General features: G+C 32.7%; 2 protein-coding genes across 2 annotated transcripts; one reads left to right on the top strand and one right to left on the bottom strand.

Annotated features, from left to right (window-relative positions):
- Positions 1-1,372: 1,372 nt before the first annotated feature.
- Positions 1,373-7,924, bottom strand: LOC134696468 (general transcription factor 3C polypeptide 4-like). Its single transcript, XM_063558295.1, has 2 exons — positions 7,776-7,924; positions 1,373-3,285 (listed from the first exon to the last, which is right to left on the bottom strand). Exons 1-2 carry the CDS (start codon positions 7,887-7,889, stop codon positions 1,399-1,401), a joined length of 2,001 nt encoding a protein of 666 aa, XP_063414365.1. The 5' UTR covers positions 7,890-7,924; the 3' UTR covers positions 1,373-1,398.
- A 29-nt stretch (positions 7,925-7,953) lies between these two features.
- On the top strand, positions 7,954-10,993 carry LOC134696469 (exosome complex component RRP41-like). The gene is made up of 2 exons (XM_063558297.1): positions 7,954-8,104; positions 10,312-10,993. Exons 1-2 carry the CDS (start codon positions 8,017-8,019, stop codon positions 10,965-10,967), a joined length of 744 nt encoding a protein of 247 aa, XP_063414367.1. The 5' UTR covers positions 7,954-8,016; the 3' UTR covers positions 10,968-10,993.
- The last annotated feature ends 2,962 nt before the right edge of the window (positions 10,994-13,955 follow it).

Below are 13,955 nucleotides of genomic sequence, written 5' to 3' on the forward strand. Positions count from 1 at the left end.
AGATTTACGAAAAATGGTTAAAAATTGACTATAAAGGACAATAACTCCTAAAGTGGTCAACTGACCATTTTGGTTATGTTGACTTATTTGTAGATTTTACTTTGCTGAACATTATTGCTGTTTACAGTTTATCTCTATCTATAATAATATTCAAGATAATAACAAAAAACAGCAAAATTTCCCTAAAATTACCAATTCAGGGGCAGCAACCCAACAACAGGTTGTCCGATTCATCTGAAAATTTCAGGGCAGTTAGATCTTGACCTGATGAACATTTTTACCCCACGTCAGATTTGCTCTAAATGCTTTGGTTTTTGAGTTATAAGCCAAAAACTGCATTTTACCCCTATGTTCTATTTTTAGCCGTGGCGGCCATCTTGGTTGGTTGGCGGGGTCACCGGACACAATTTTTAAACTAGATACCCCAATGATGATTATGGCCAAGTTTGGATTAATTTGGCCCAGCAGTTTCAGAGGAGAAGATTTTTGTAAAAGTTAACGACGACGGACGCAGGACGACGGACGATGACGGACGACGCCGGACGCCGGACGCCAAGTGATGAGAAAAGCTCACTTGGCCCTTTGGGCCAGGTGAGCTAAAAATCCAGATAATTTTCAATACTCGTAGTATTTACTGCAATTTAAAAGCTATTTTAGCTGTGAAAGAATTGAGCAGACAATACAAGCACTGCATAAACATGAAATACAAACATGACCATGACCGTACTTTGACCTACATGTACATTGTATAAGGCTATAACGGTATACTTTCACAAATTGTAACTTGGATGGAAAGTTGTCTCATTGACACTCATACCACATCTTCTTATATCTATGACCAAGCATGTATTTAAAATTAAATAAAAAGACTCAAAATGACCCAAGTTTACATAATTACCATTATGTCTAAAGCATTTGTAAAGGATAACTTATGAAACTAAAATCCTGACAATATGAACACCTTTAGTATGTCACGAACCTACTACAAAATAAATTCATAATGGCTGAACAAGTTTGTAAACAAACCATGGACCACCTCACCCGTAAAAGATACTGTGGATTTATTATTATTCGTTTTGATACCAATTTTCCTGGATTTAGGTGAACCATGAAAATTAAATATTTAACAAATGACATATAACCAATTGCAATAAGCCTGTATGCAGACTTCAGCTTAACCACAAAAATTAAATATCCATGAAAATGAAAATTATCAACAATCCACGAACATTGGTACCCACAACAATTAATGAATCCACAGTCATGACAGTACAGGGAAATCAATATGCCACCAACTTTTAAGTCAAATGTTATTAAAACATAAGCTACATGTATATCATACATGTCATAATTTACATGACAACAATACAAGTTGAAGACAAAAATTTAATGTAAAAATCAAACCAAAAAACCATCACAAAATGTACATTGTGATGGTTTAACATCAAGCCATGGCAGAGAAGAAATTTCATCTATACTAGTTGCCACTGAACTGCATGTAGAACATGTTCGAACACTATATTGGCACGGTAAAGTTGTCTGACAACACATTCCAAATATATGTCCATCTTCACATTTATATACTCTACCTTCCAATGAAAATTTGTTATCACAAATACAACATTTAAATGTATGATTAAAGTTTTTTAAAACTGCTTTGATTTTTGAAATTGTATGCAATAATAATGTTGATTTGATTAATTCATGTTTACTATCCATCCAGTTTATCATAGATTGAAGTACAATTAAATCATTGTTTTGTAACTTTGATTTTAAATTAAAAGCCTTGTTAAGGCAAATGATTAGATGCTTACAGAGTAATATATCACTGATTTTACTTATATTACGCTCTGATAAGACTAATTCTTCATTCTTTTCTTTGTCCGAGTGTGGGATTCTCATTTGAACAGCCAATAAGAAATAGCGTAGAACACGAAGAACTTTAGAAGAAAAATCAAACCACTTTCCCTCTTGTCTGAAAAGATCATTTATTTCCTGAAGTGGATTATTGCCTTCCCATAGATTTTCCCTGAATACCTCCATACACTCTGGAATTTCATTCAAACTTTGCTCATTTAATAAATAATTTTTTAGTGTTTCTTTTTGGCTGTCAACATCCACTGGTAAAATTTGGACTTCTAATGTTCCAGGTCTGACCTGTCTATCTTCACATATATTTGCTGGTTTAAATGCAGCAATACTAAAGAGACCACAACTTGACCATGCAATGCCATAACAGGACCATGTGGTCTCAAGGTCACCTGCATGTTTGTATGTGACTAGCAAAGATTGAGAAATTTTATCTTCAGAAAATTTCAGAATTGTTCCATCACAACTACTTAATAGATATCTTCCATTATTATAACTAAGTCCTGAAGCAAAGTAGTTATAATCTCCTGTTGTATGTGAAGACGAGAACAGACGTAAAATCTTGTAAATTACTTCCACCTCATATGAAAGTATGAAGATTTCTTTCGTAGCAAGAATGGTTATTTTGTCTGCATCAATAGACTTGGCACTTACAGTTGTAACTTTCATACCATCGGACTGCTCACAAAGATTAACTGTTGTTGTTTTATTTGGCATATTAACATTAACTGATATGGCCTTTATAATTCCCAAATCAAAACCAACAATGCAGCACGCTACATTTCCAGTAAGAATTCTATTGCACCATGTCATGGCAGATGGTAAACCTGATGATATCTTTAGGACAGTGATGACACTACAATCCTCCCTTCCAGTACATGGAAATTTTACCTTCCATAAAACAATGTCACCATTTGACATTCCAACAGACAAGATTGAAAATTTGTTGTCCTTTAATGCAATGACAGGAGACCAAGACATTTCAACGGCAGAGATCCTATATGCTTCTGTTTTTAAACAGTTAAAAGTTAAGTTTTCTAACTTCGCCTTGTCAGAATATACAGAGGACAATTCAACTAACAGTTTAAATTCTGTATTGATCTTTCCTGTTGAGTATAAACTTAATCGATGATCTAAAGTTAATGTTGACAATAAACATTTCCCTTCTATATCTCCGCCACGTGGTGACCATTTTGCACACTTGAAAGTTGTAAACTTGGTGGTACTTTTAATAATGGGGCAGATTGTTCTATCTAGTGCTATCTCTTGTGACTGGCAAGTGGTAGAATCATTCTGAATAGTTTCATATTGCAGAACTGTAAGTCCTAACATATTGTTTGGTTCATCTGGATATGTCAACATAGACTGGTGAAATATTGGTTTGGAATCTACTAATGTTGGTGACCACTGCAAAGTCTGAAATTAAAATAAAAGACATAAATTATATGAATTGGCATTGTTCATTTCATATGCTAGTAATTTTCTAGGTTTTTTTTTATCTGAAGTTTTTGTTGGGTAATGAACATTTTACATTCAGCAGACAGGTGCTTAAACACAAACGTGTAATTATTAGATTCATGGACATTAGCGTACCTCTTCATCAGGTTATCAAGATCTTGACACTTGTGCTAATTATATAAATATTTCCATGTATGATTTGGTTGAACTTTTACAGTTGCACAACCATTGATTCCTTAATTCATAGTTTGCGGAAATGCTACAAGACAAACTTCAACAGAATTCAAACAAAGAAAATTTTTAATTATTCTAAAGAAATCACTCCATATCTAGCTCCCACAAGTGGCCATTTGAGTCAATATATATACAAACTTATTTTAGAAAATGGCAAATCAAAAATGTTTTTTAAAGAATGGACTACAACAAAAGTAATCATGGTAATAATTATACACTAGATCCATGAACATGATCAATCTTTACTTTCAACTTTTTAAAATGGCTAAGAAGATGTAAAAATGTAACTTGGGCATTCAAAAGTTTTGTGATCTGTTTTGTGTCAACAATGGTCAATTCAAGCATATATGAAATTTCTATTTTATAATTGCATTTACTTTATCATGTTTATTGTGAGACATGACAGATTCTTTATAATTAGATATTACATATACTGTATCATCAATAAATCAAGTTTCAGTTTGGCAAAACAAATTTAATATTCATTGACAGAATCGTGCACAGCCTATGCATGCAATTGAGTATATATTTTTTAATTCACAAATACTATCTGTGAGTTCCTAATCAAATTGGATTTAGCTGACAGTTGAGCACAGAGAATCTCTGTGCAATAGTTCTCTACCAATGAGACAAATTTTGCTTTTATGGATGATTGTTTTTTTACCCCTTGTTTTTCATTTTATAATACATACAAGGCATGTGTATTAATTAATTCAGTGCCTTTATCTTGATAACATTTCGGACTTCAACATCATCTGTTAAAATTTCTAATTCCTAAATTCTGTTTATCATGTTTATCGTTGATCAATTATTTAGACAGACATGAAAGAGATTTCTTGGTTTTTTGTTTGAATAATTTCCTATAGTCTTAAGCCGACCTTGACATGATACAAGTGTTCGGTAAACAGGATCGTCTTTTTACCACCCCAAATATACAAAAGAACTACACAAAATACAATTAAACTAATAAAATATATACAATAAAACATGCAAATTACTTTACAAAATACAAAACTAATAATTCATGATGATATTTTATGCAGTACCGACTAGAGGATTGAACAAATGAGATATAAATATCTTTATTGATGATAACTTTTTTTTATTATTTGGTAGATATATTAATTTATATTTCAAGACCTCTCAAAGGGGCTTTGAGAATAATAATCATGATATAAGAGATACTAAACTATATTTTATAATTATATTTACTAAAAAAAAGTTGAGTAAAAATATATCATAGATGTCTTGTATGTCGGTTTAAAACTCATTATCTAGAGCTTATGCTGTCTCTGTTTATTTACCTTGCGACTCTAAATAAAGCTTATTTTAATATGTCTATAGCAAATTGAAATATGTTTGACTGTTTTTACAATTATCATTATGATTTCTGCACTTATTTCCATGTTTTTTTATGAAATATAATGTACAGTGGTTTGTTCTTTTTGTTGTTTGTTGGTAAAGACTGAAGAACAGAGAAATAGAATTATCACAATAGGGAAAAAAAATCATCAGTTATCTTAAAGATAGTTTTAGATCAACTCTCACTATAAGCAGAACCATTATCATGATTGTATGTCTCTGCTATTAGTCTTTATGAATTCAAGTCAAATCGGCACCAGGTTAAATCAGCACTTGGTCAAATCGGCACCCAGTATAGTCAAATCGGCACCTAGTCAAATTGGCACCTGGTTAAATCGGCACTTGATGTAGTCAATTTGGCACCCATGTTAAATTTGTTTAATATATATGTTGTGTACAAGATTCACTATTAGATTGTATCATATAGTTGTGAAAATATGACAGAAATATGCGAAACAATAGCCAGTGTTACATTGTGTTTTCCCTATGTTCTTGATTAAAGTAATTAATTAATTGAAAAGAAAATTTATCAAAACATCAATCACATAATGTAACTTTGTTGAGAAAACTTTAAATGATTAACTTTTGTATTTTTACTGCTCGATGCTTTTTAACATGTAATGCATGTTAAATCCTACCCCCAAGATAGATCATGATCGAATTTATACATTTTTTGAATTATTTATATCCTCGTGTATTGTATTTTCGACCTACTAACATATTTTTCTGAAATTCACTGTTATATGTTTGAACATAGACATACCTAATATTTTGAGAGTTGTTAGTATACTTGTGCATAGAATAATTGTGCATAGAATATTTGTATCGAAATTATATTTCGATCTTTAATTTTTTTTTTCATTTGAGTTCATTAGATCGATGGCACCTTTGATGACAAAAACAAGCGTCTTGTGTTTTAGACCTATCTAAAAAAAAGGGTCAAAAGTCGGAAACGACATGTCGTACATATATATTCGAAATTAGTTTTAAATTTGATATCAAAGTGTTAGAGGCGATCAAACTTATGACTTAAAGAATTAAATGATTGAATATACAACTATAAGATATAAATATTCTTTTGATGTCTTTTTTGGACAAGTTGTACACATTTCAAAATGAGGCACTTTGGAAGACTTGTATGGTCTTGTATACATTCATGTTTAATTGTTTTTGTTAAATACTTTGGTTAATCCATTGTGAAGTGAGGTTGGTGAGTACTGTCTGTAATTTCCACTGACACTGTTTTTTCTGTAAATAAAGTAGAATTAGGTCGAAAACGTCAGATGGTCGAAAACACAATACGAGACGATATATCTGGGGACTATCACTAACGGAAAGCTGAATACTAAAATTTATGATAAAAGGGATGATTTTTCATTTCCTATCGTTAATTATCCGTTTTTAGATGGTGACGTTCCCTTGTCACCATCTTCATGATCTTACAGTGTTTATATATCTCAACTTGTACGATTCGCTCGTGTTTGTACAAAAATGTTGTAACAATGTTTTAGATTTTAACGAGAGAAATTTATGTATTACTGAAAAATTATTACACCAGGGTTTTCGATATCACAAACTAGTCAAAACTTTTACTAAATTTTATCATCGGTATAAAGACATCATTCGTAAATATAGCTCAACATGCAGACTTTTTATACATTCAGGTATTTCACATCCAATTTTTTATGGAAATATTCTTTATAAAGCACAAATGTGTCAGTATTCACCTCAGAAACTTACAAAACCTTTAAATAGACTGATTAAGAAGGGATATTATTACGATAGGATACTGTTGTCAAATCATTAAAGATTGCATATTTTGGAGTTAATATTGAGTCACTGATAAGGTCTTTACGTCGGAACTAAACACATTTATTCTAAAAACAGTTGTTGGCATGACACGGGTTATGTTCTTCTCATATATGTTAAGATGGTATGATACTAAACCCCTAACGGGAAGGATTGTGCCTGATGTTCATATGATGAAATCATAATCTTTCAGTCAGTTTAATTGAAGTCTGGAGCTGGCATGTCAGTTAACTGCTAGTAGTCTGTTGTTATTTATGTATTATTGTCATTTTGTTTATTTTCTTTGGTTACATCTTCTGACATCAGACTCGGACTTCTATTGAACTGAATTTTAATGTGCGTATTGTTATGCGTTTATTTTTCTACATTGGTTAGAGGTATAGGGGGAGGGTTGAGATCTCACAAACATGTTTAACCCCACCGCATTTTTGCGCCTGTCCCAAGTCAGGAGCCTCTGGCCTTTGTTAGTCTTGTATTATTTTTATATTAGTTTCTTGTGTACAATTTGGAAATTAGTATGGTGTTCATTATCACTGAACTAGTATATATTTGTTTAGGGGCCAGCTGAAGGACGCCTCCGGTTGCGGGAATTTCTCGCTACATTGAAGACCTGTTGGTGACCTTTAGTCCAAATAATTATGACGTCTTGAAAGGCTATTATATTTTTTTTCTTTGACGCCTTACATCGTCGAAGTAAGGCGTCAAAGAAAAACAATATATTAGCCTTTCAAGACGTCATAATTATTTGGACTAGGTGACCTTCTGCTGTTGTTTTTTATTTGGTCGGGTTGTTGTCTCTTTGACACATTCCCCATTTCCATTCTCAATTTTATTTACTAGTATACTCAAATTACTAACTTAGCATAATTAGTCCTAGTCCCATATATGTTATATATTATATCAAATATTATTGTATGCCGATTTGACTTTAAATAGGTGCCGATTTGACTTTTTCTATGGGTGCCGATTTGACCAGGTGCCGATTTGACTTGTACCCAGTCTGAATGCAAGAAAGAATATTAATATTGACTGTGACAATTTACCAAAAGTAAAACTCCATTATCTGTAGCAATTGCTACTGTGCCATCTTCCGACCAATCTAGAGCATTATAACTAGATATTTCGTGAGGAAAAAGAATTTTATCCCCTCCCGCCATCTTGAGGAGAAGTCCGAGTTCTAAATGATAGGTCTTTATTGATTGGATAATATCTCGATCTTAACCAATCAACGCTCCTTTCACACTTGTCGAGTTCAATATCCATGCCGGTGTAAATATTGGCAGCATGGCAGGAATGAATCTTTTGTCAGATCAAGGCTATAGAATAGATGGCAGAAAACCAAATGAATTAAGACGGATCCAGTGCAAATTAGGTTATTGATTTATAATTTTACGCACTTTATTTTGGATACATAAATCACAAGAAGCCTTTAAAACCTACATGTCAACAAATTATATTTTCATAATTTTTCTCATTTCATCTGTTCATGCATTTATATGTTCAGCGTTGTATTAACATTATTTGTCATTATGTCTTCTTCTTCCAGTAAGCGGCCACCGTCAACCGGTTGACTATTCTGCCACATTTATGGAGTGTGCACATGTATAAATTTTTAAAATTTAACAAAAACAAAAACTAGGTGAATTTTATATACAAGTGCAAATAAAAACATGTCAATTTAACTACTGACGGAGCTGAGCCTTGAAAGAATACAGTTGGGCAAGGTGTTCCACTCTCTTATTGTTCAAGGATAGAACGACTCCTTCCGAACTGTAGTTTTGCATGATGGAATTCTGAATGCTTTTTCGTTGTTATTCCTGGAAGGACGTTCATTTGGTATCAGTTTATTTGATGTATCAATCTTTACATAGTTGTTATTAAGCTTATACATCATTATCAGTCTGCTCTGTTTTCTTCGTTCTTGAAGTGTTGTCCATTCTAGATGTATATCGTTATCTCCTGTTCCATGGTAGGAAATGTTCTTTGTCGTCAAGCATTTGGAGTCGGGTTTTCACTACAGTTAGCGTTACACTGTAACACAGTCAAGAATTTCATGAAACTTTGTAGTAAATAGGGACATACTAGAGAGGGGGTAGGAGAGGTCCTGATCCCGAAATCCCAGGCTTAAAAAAACAAAATCCTGAGGTCCCGAAATTTGAAAAAAAGAATTCCCGTATCCTGAAACGGTCTATCCCAAAATCCCAAGCTTAGGTAGCAATACACAGTTAGGAAAAAAAATTGACACTCATAATTTTTAAACACCCTCTTTCCCCTCCTGTCTAACAAAGAAGGCTTTATATGTGTGTTATGCATGTATATACTTGTAGAAAGAAAATCTTCCATAGATTTGATTTTTAATGGTCATAAGGGTGAAATATAATCCCTTTTGGGTGTAACCATGGCAACAAACTGCAATTCTTAGATACAAAATATAGCAAAAAAGGGGGTGAACATGTCACAAAAGTCTCAAAAAATTGGTCTAAAGGAAAATTTCAATGAACTACAGTGATACCTTTCCTGAATCAATAGGTTTAGATCTATCAAGTGGTCCAAAAAAAATCATATGCTTTCCTGCTCGTTTTTCCATAAAATTGAATTGAAAAGATCGAGCGCAAAATCTTTGTTGATAAACACTACAATAATCTATGGACCTATGAACGGTACGGATAGGAAAATACGGACTGTCAATCATAGAAATGGCTTATAAAACATGTTAAAATCAATCTAAATGGCCATATAAACCCACTAAGAAGGCTATATTATTCTTCAATTATCTAAAAATCAATTTTATTGTACAAAAACTTTCATATTTAAAAAATTCACAGGGCCATAATGCGAAACTAAACTTCTAACTGTGTATTGCTACCTTAAAAACACCCTATCCCGGAGTCCTGATAAAGGTCCTATCCCCCTCATACTACATAGATGTGCACATCAACAGGAAATTATAATTCAATTTTTTCTAGGAGTTGCGCCCCTTTGAACTTATTTGCTTCAATATACCTCTGTAACAGTTTGTCATCGCAACTCCTTTGAAAACCACACAACAGAATTTCATGAAACTTTGTAGTTAAAAGGGACTTACTAGATAGATGTGCATATCAACAGAAAATTATGATTCAATTTTTTTTTTTTAATATACAGTTTTTGTTTCTTCAGTTATTTGATTTCTCCAGTGACAATGTGGGGATGTGGAATATGTAGGCACGCTCTCTTAGGTTCTTTCAATTTCTCAATTATCTTGCTGTCATTCATCATGCAAGCTACCCCATTTCTACCCTCATGTACATTTTGATTCAAATTATGTATCAAGACCCAAGTATGCCTGAATGAGGCTTTTAGTTTAAGCCCTAACTATGCTTACAATCTTGAGGAGAATAAGCTTGTGAAAACTTCTTTAACTACAGGTATCCCTTATTCTTTTGAAGACAACAAGAAAATGAAAATAACAAAAAACAAACATTTTAAAAGGTCAAAGATAAAAAGTTATTATGAAAGTTTGTTGTAGTTGGAAGTTTGAGGACTTCATGTCTTGTATATCATTATTTAGTATAACAATTTTTTTTCTCTTTCCTTCAGGTGTATTCAAGCAGGCAGATGGATCAGCATACATTGAACAAGGAAATACAAAAGTGCTGGCCACAGTCTATGGTCCACATGAGATCAGAGGGAGCAGAGCAAAGCTGTTACTTGACAGAGTATTGGTAAACTGTCAATACAGCATGGCCACGTTTAGTACTGGGGAGAGGAAACGGCGACCAAGAGGGGACAGAAAATCACAAGAAATGACAATGCATTTAAAACAAACATTTGATGCAGCAATTATGACAAATTTATATCCACGATCACAGATTGACATTTTTGTTGAAGTTCTCCAATCGGATGGCGGAAATTACTGTGCTAGTGTAAATGCAGCTACTCTTGCTCTTATCGATGCTGGTATTCCAATGAAAGACTTTGTTTGTGCTTGTTCAGCAAGTTTTGTGAATGATAATCCTATTGCAGATATAAACTATCTTGAAGAATCTTCAGGTGGACCAGAATTAATTGTTGCAACACTACCAAAATCTGACCAGATAGTTTTTCTTGAACAGAACTCAAGGCTCCATGAGGACAATCTGAGTAAAGTTATTGACTTAGCAGTGAAAAGTTGCAAAGATGTATACACTGTCTTAGACCAAACAGTCAGGGATCATGTTAGTGAATTGTCTAATTCACATGGCTGGGATCATTAAAATAAATTACTTCATCAAAAAATGTCTCCTTTACTAGCTGGTATTTGTGTGTTTCAGATTTGTTATATTGTCAGTGTATCCTACATTTACATACATATATACCCAAATATTCATGGCCACATTCTATTTTAATTAGAGATTGTTCCCCTTTAAAATCTTTTGGTGATACATTCACATACAGACAAAGTCAAAAGCATATTTTTTAGGTAAGCAAAAGTCATAGTAGTCACACTCCTTCTGGTGGTACATAGTGCATTTACAACACTAGGAAAAATATAATAAAAACAATTAACAAATTCACATACGATATAAAAAAAAAAAGAAGGATTTGGTATGATTGCCAATGAGACACTCTCCAAAAGAGACCAAATGACACAGAAATTTACAGTTACTTGTATACATGTAGGTCATGTACAGCCTTTAACAATTAGCAAAGCCGTCTTAGCCCATACCGCATATTCAACTGTAAAAGGCAATAAATCACAAATATAAAACAATTTAAACAAGAAAACTAAGGGCCTAATTTATGTACAAAAAAAATTTAACCAAAAACAAATATGTAACGTCATGAACGTAGCAACAAAAGGCAGTCACAGAATTACAGGATTCTGGCTTGGGACAGGCACTTGCATACAGAATGTGGCAGTGATCTCAATTGCGACCCTCCCCTAACTTTGGACAGTAGTGTAACATTACAACATTAGAATTAACTATAAAAATTAGTTGAACAGGACTTAACTCATCAGATGGATACAAATATTACATATAAAAAAAACATGTAGGGTCAAGATGGTAAAGAGGAATCGCCTTATGGTGAAAACATCCCCCAAACAAAAACAACATTTTTTTTACAGTTTTCATGTTAATGACAATAGATGCATTAACGCTGATTATTGTGATGAATGATGAATCCACAGTATCCCATACACTTGTCACTGGACAATGATGCATGAAAAAATGCTGTTACTTTAAAAAAAAATTTAAAAAAAATTTAAGTACATGTAACATCAAAAACGAAGTAACCGGGCCTCCAATAATATGTTTGTACACCTATTATAAAATTGATTAAATTCAAGATCACCACACCCTATTCCTTCCTAGGTTGGGCATCCACATTTGTGAATTTTGGTATACATGTACATAGACATTTGTACCTTTATAATTTTATTATTCCTAAACCTCATTATTTTGTCTCACCTCTAAGGCAGAGGTTTTAAATGGCAGTTTTACCTATTTTGTACAAAGCTTTATAAATTTTGTTTCAGAGGGTAGAAAACCTGGATGCTTCAATTTTATTATACAGTTATGTTATGAATTTTCTATCTTTAATATGTCATTTGTTTCCATGGTTCAGTGTTATGGGAATTTCTCAATTATTACAGGAGTTATGAGTACTGGTATTTGCAATAGTATAACTATATTTGGTACATTGGTTCTTTTGTAAGCTCGATATGTTCAACAGACAGGGTTGCACGGTTAATTTTTCATTTGAATTACTTGAACCTATATGCTGTAGGTCGACTACATGTGCTGTATGGTTGAAATATCTGCCTGTCTTGGTTCCTCTGACCTTCACCTTATTTTGATGATTCCTCAGTCATTTTTCTTTTGGTATTTTTTAACTTCTATAAAATGGGGAATGTATCAAAGAGACAACAATCCCACCATAGAGCAGACAACAGCAGAAGGCCCAACTAAACATTTGGTGTATGAAATGATTGGACTGTACCAGTATACATTTTAATGGCTCATTGATTAATGGTAGGTTTGTATGTTTTTGTCTGTTCCCTGAATACTTTATGCAATCTGTCAAACATATTTGGTGAATGGATTGATTATAAGTAGGACATTGCCTGCATGGTATGGTTTATCTGATCTTTACTTCATTGTCATGGATTTTTATCAATGTTAAGTTTTAAGTGATATTAGTACATGTTCAGCCTTTTATCTGTAAGATTTTCAACATAGAATATTATTTTGTCAGCTTGTGTACTCTTATTTGTTTAATAAGTGTATACAAAATAATTTAAAACCATGAAATCAGCAATGAATAACTTCTTTCCCCTAAAATATATATTAATTTTGAACAGTCCAGACATTTCTGGACCATTGAGAAATCATTATCTACTGTGGATAGGTTATGTTTTGAGGAATAATAATTTCCTTGCATTTTTATGGTTAAATTAAGTACAAGGTTTTGGTTGTGTATAGAATATGTTTAAACCATAAAACTAAGTATCTGAGAAAATACAATTCATTTTCCTACATAAAATCTAATGAATCCACAGTAATCCAGAATATTGTTTAGTCCATGTAAAGCACAAGAATGTAAGATTGCTGTAAATTGGACTCTCCTGTCAAAATCTTAGCAGATTGAAAGCTTTTTAGAAGTGGACATTTTGTAATCATTTGCAATGGGCTATGCATTTTGTAGCTAGGTCAAGTTCATTTTTTGGAGAATTTGATAGTTACCATCCTTTTAGGCCAGGTGAGCTAAAAATTATATAGTTTTACCTGAACACCATAATCTGTAAAGATTAGTACCAAACAAATCCACAACCTCCTGTTGTCTCTAAATAGCTCACATAATGGTCAAAACAAAGACTTCAAAATTGATATGTGCTGCTTCTCCACAATTTATGAGTAAGAGCAAAGTGGTTGGCTTTGAGTCAGATCCAGGTAGGGTGCAATGTCTACCTATGGACTGTTACCTATGGAACTGGCAGTTTAAAAACACATCATGTTGGTCTTGTTTTCGTATTTGCCACTGGATAATAAACACTAATGCATTCATCTAATTAATCAACATTATGAGCCATTAAACATTTAGACCATGCAATAGTTTCAATGAAAACTAAAAGCCTGTTAATGTACAAAATTTTATTTCAGTAAATATTTTTGTTACTGTAATGTAAAAGTACTCATAAAAAGATATTAAAAGTACAATAAACTACTAGTGCAAAACTACTGAAAAGTGACCTTTGTATA

Source organism: Mytilus trossulus, chromosome 14, assembly GCF_036588685.1.
Source record: "Mytilus trossulus isolate FHL-02 chromosome 14, PNRI_Mtr1.1.1.hap1, whole genome shotgun sequence".
Classification (NCBI taxonomy): domain Eukaryota; kingdom Metazoa; phylum Mollusca; class Bivalvia; order Mytilida; family Mytilidae; genus Mytilus; species Mytilus trossulus.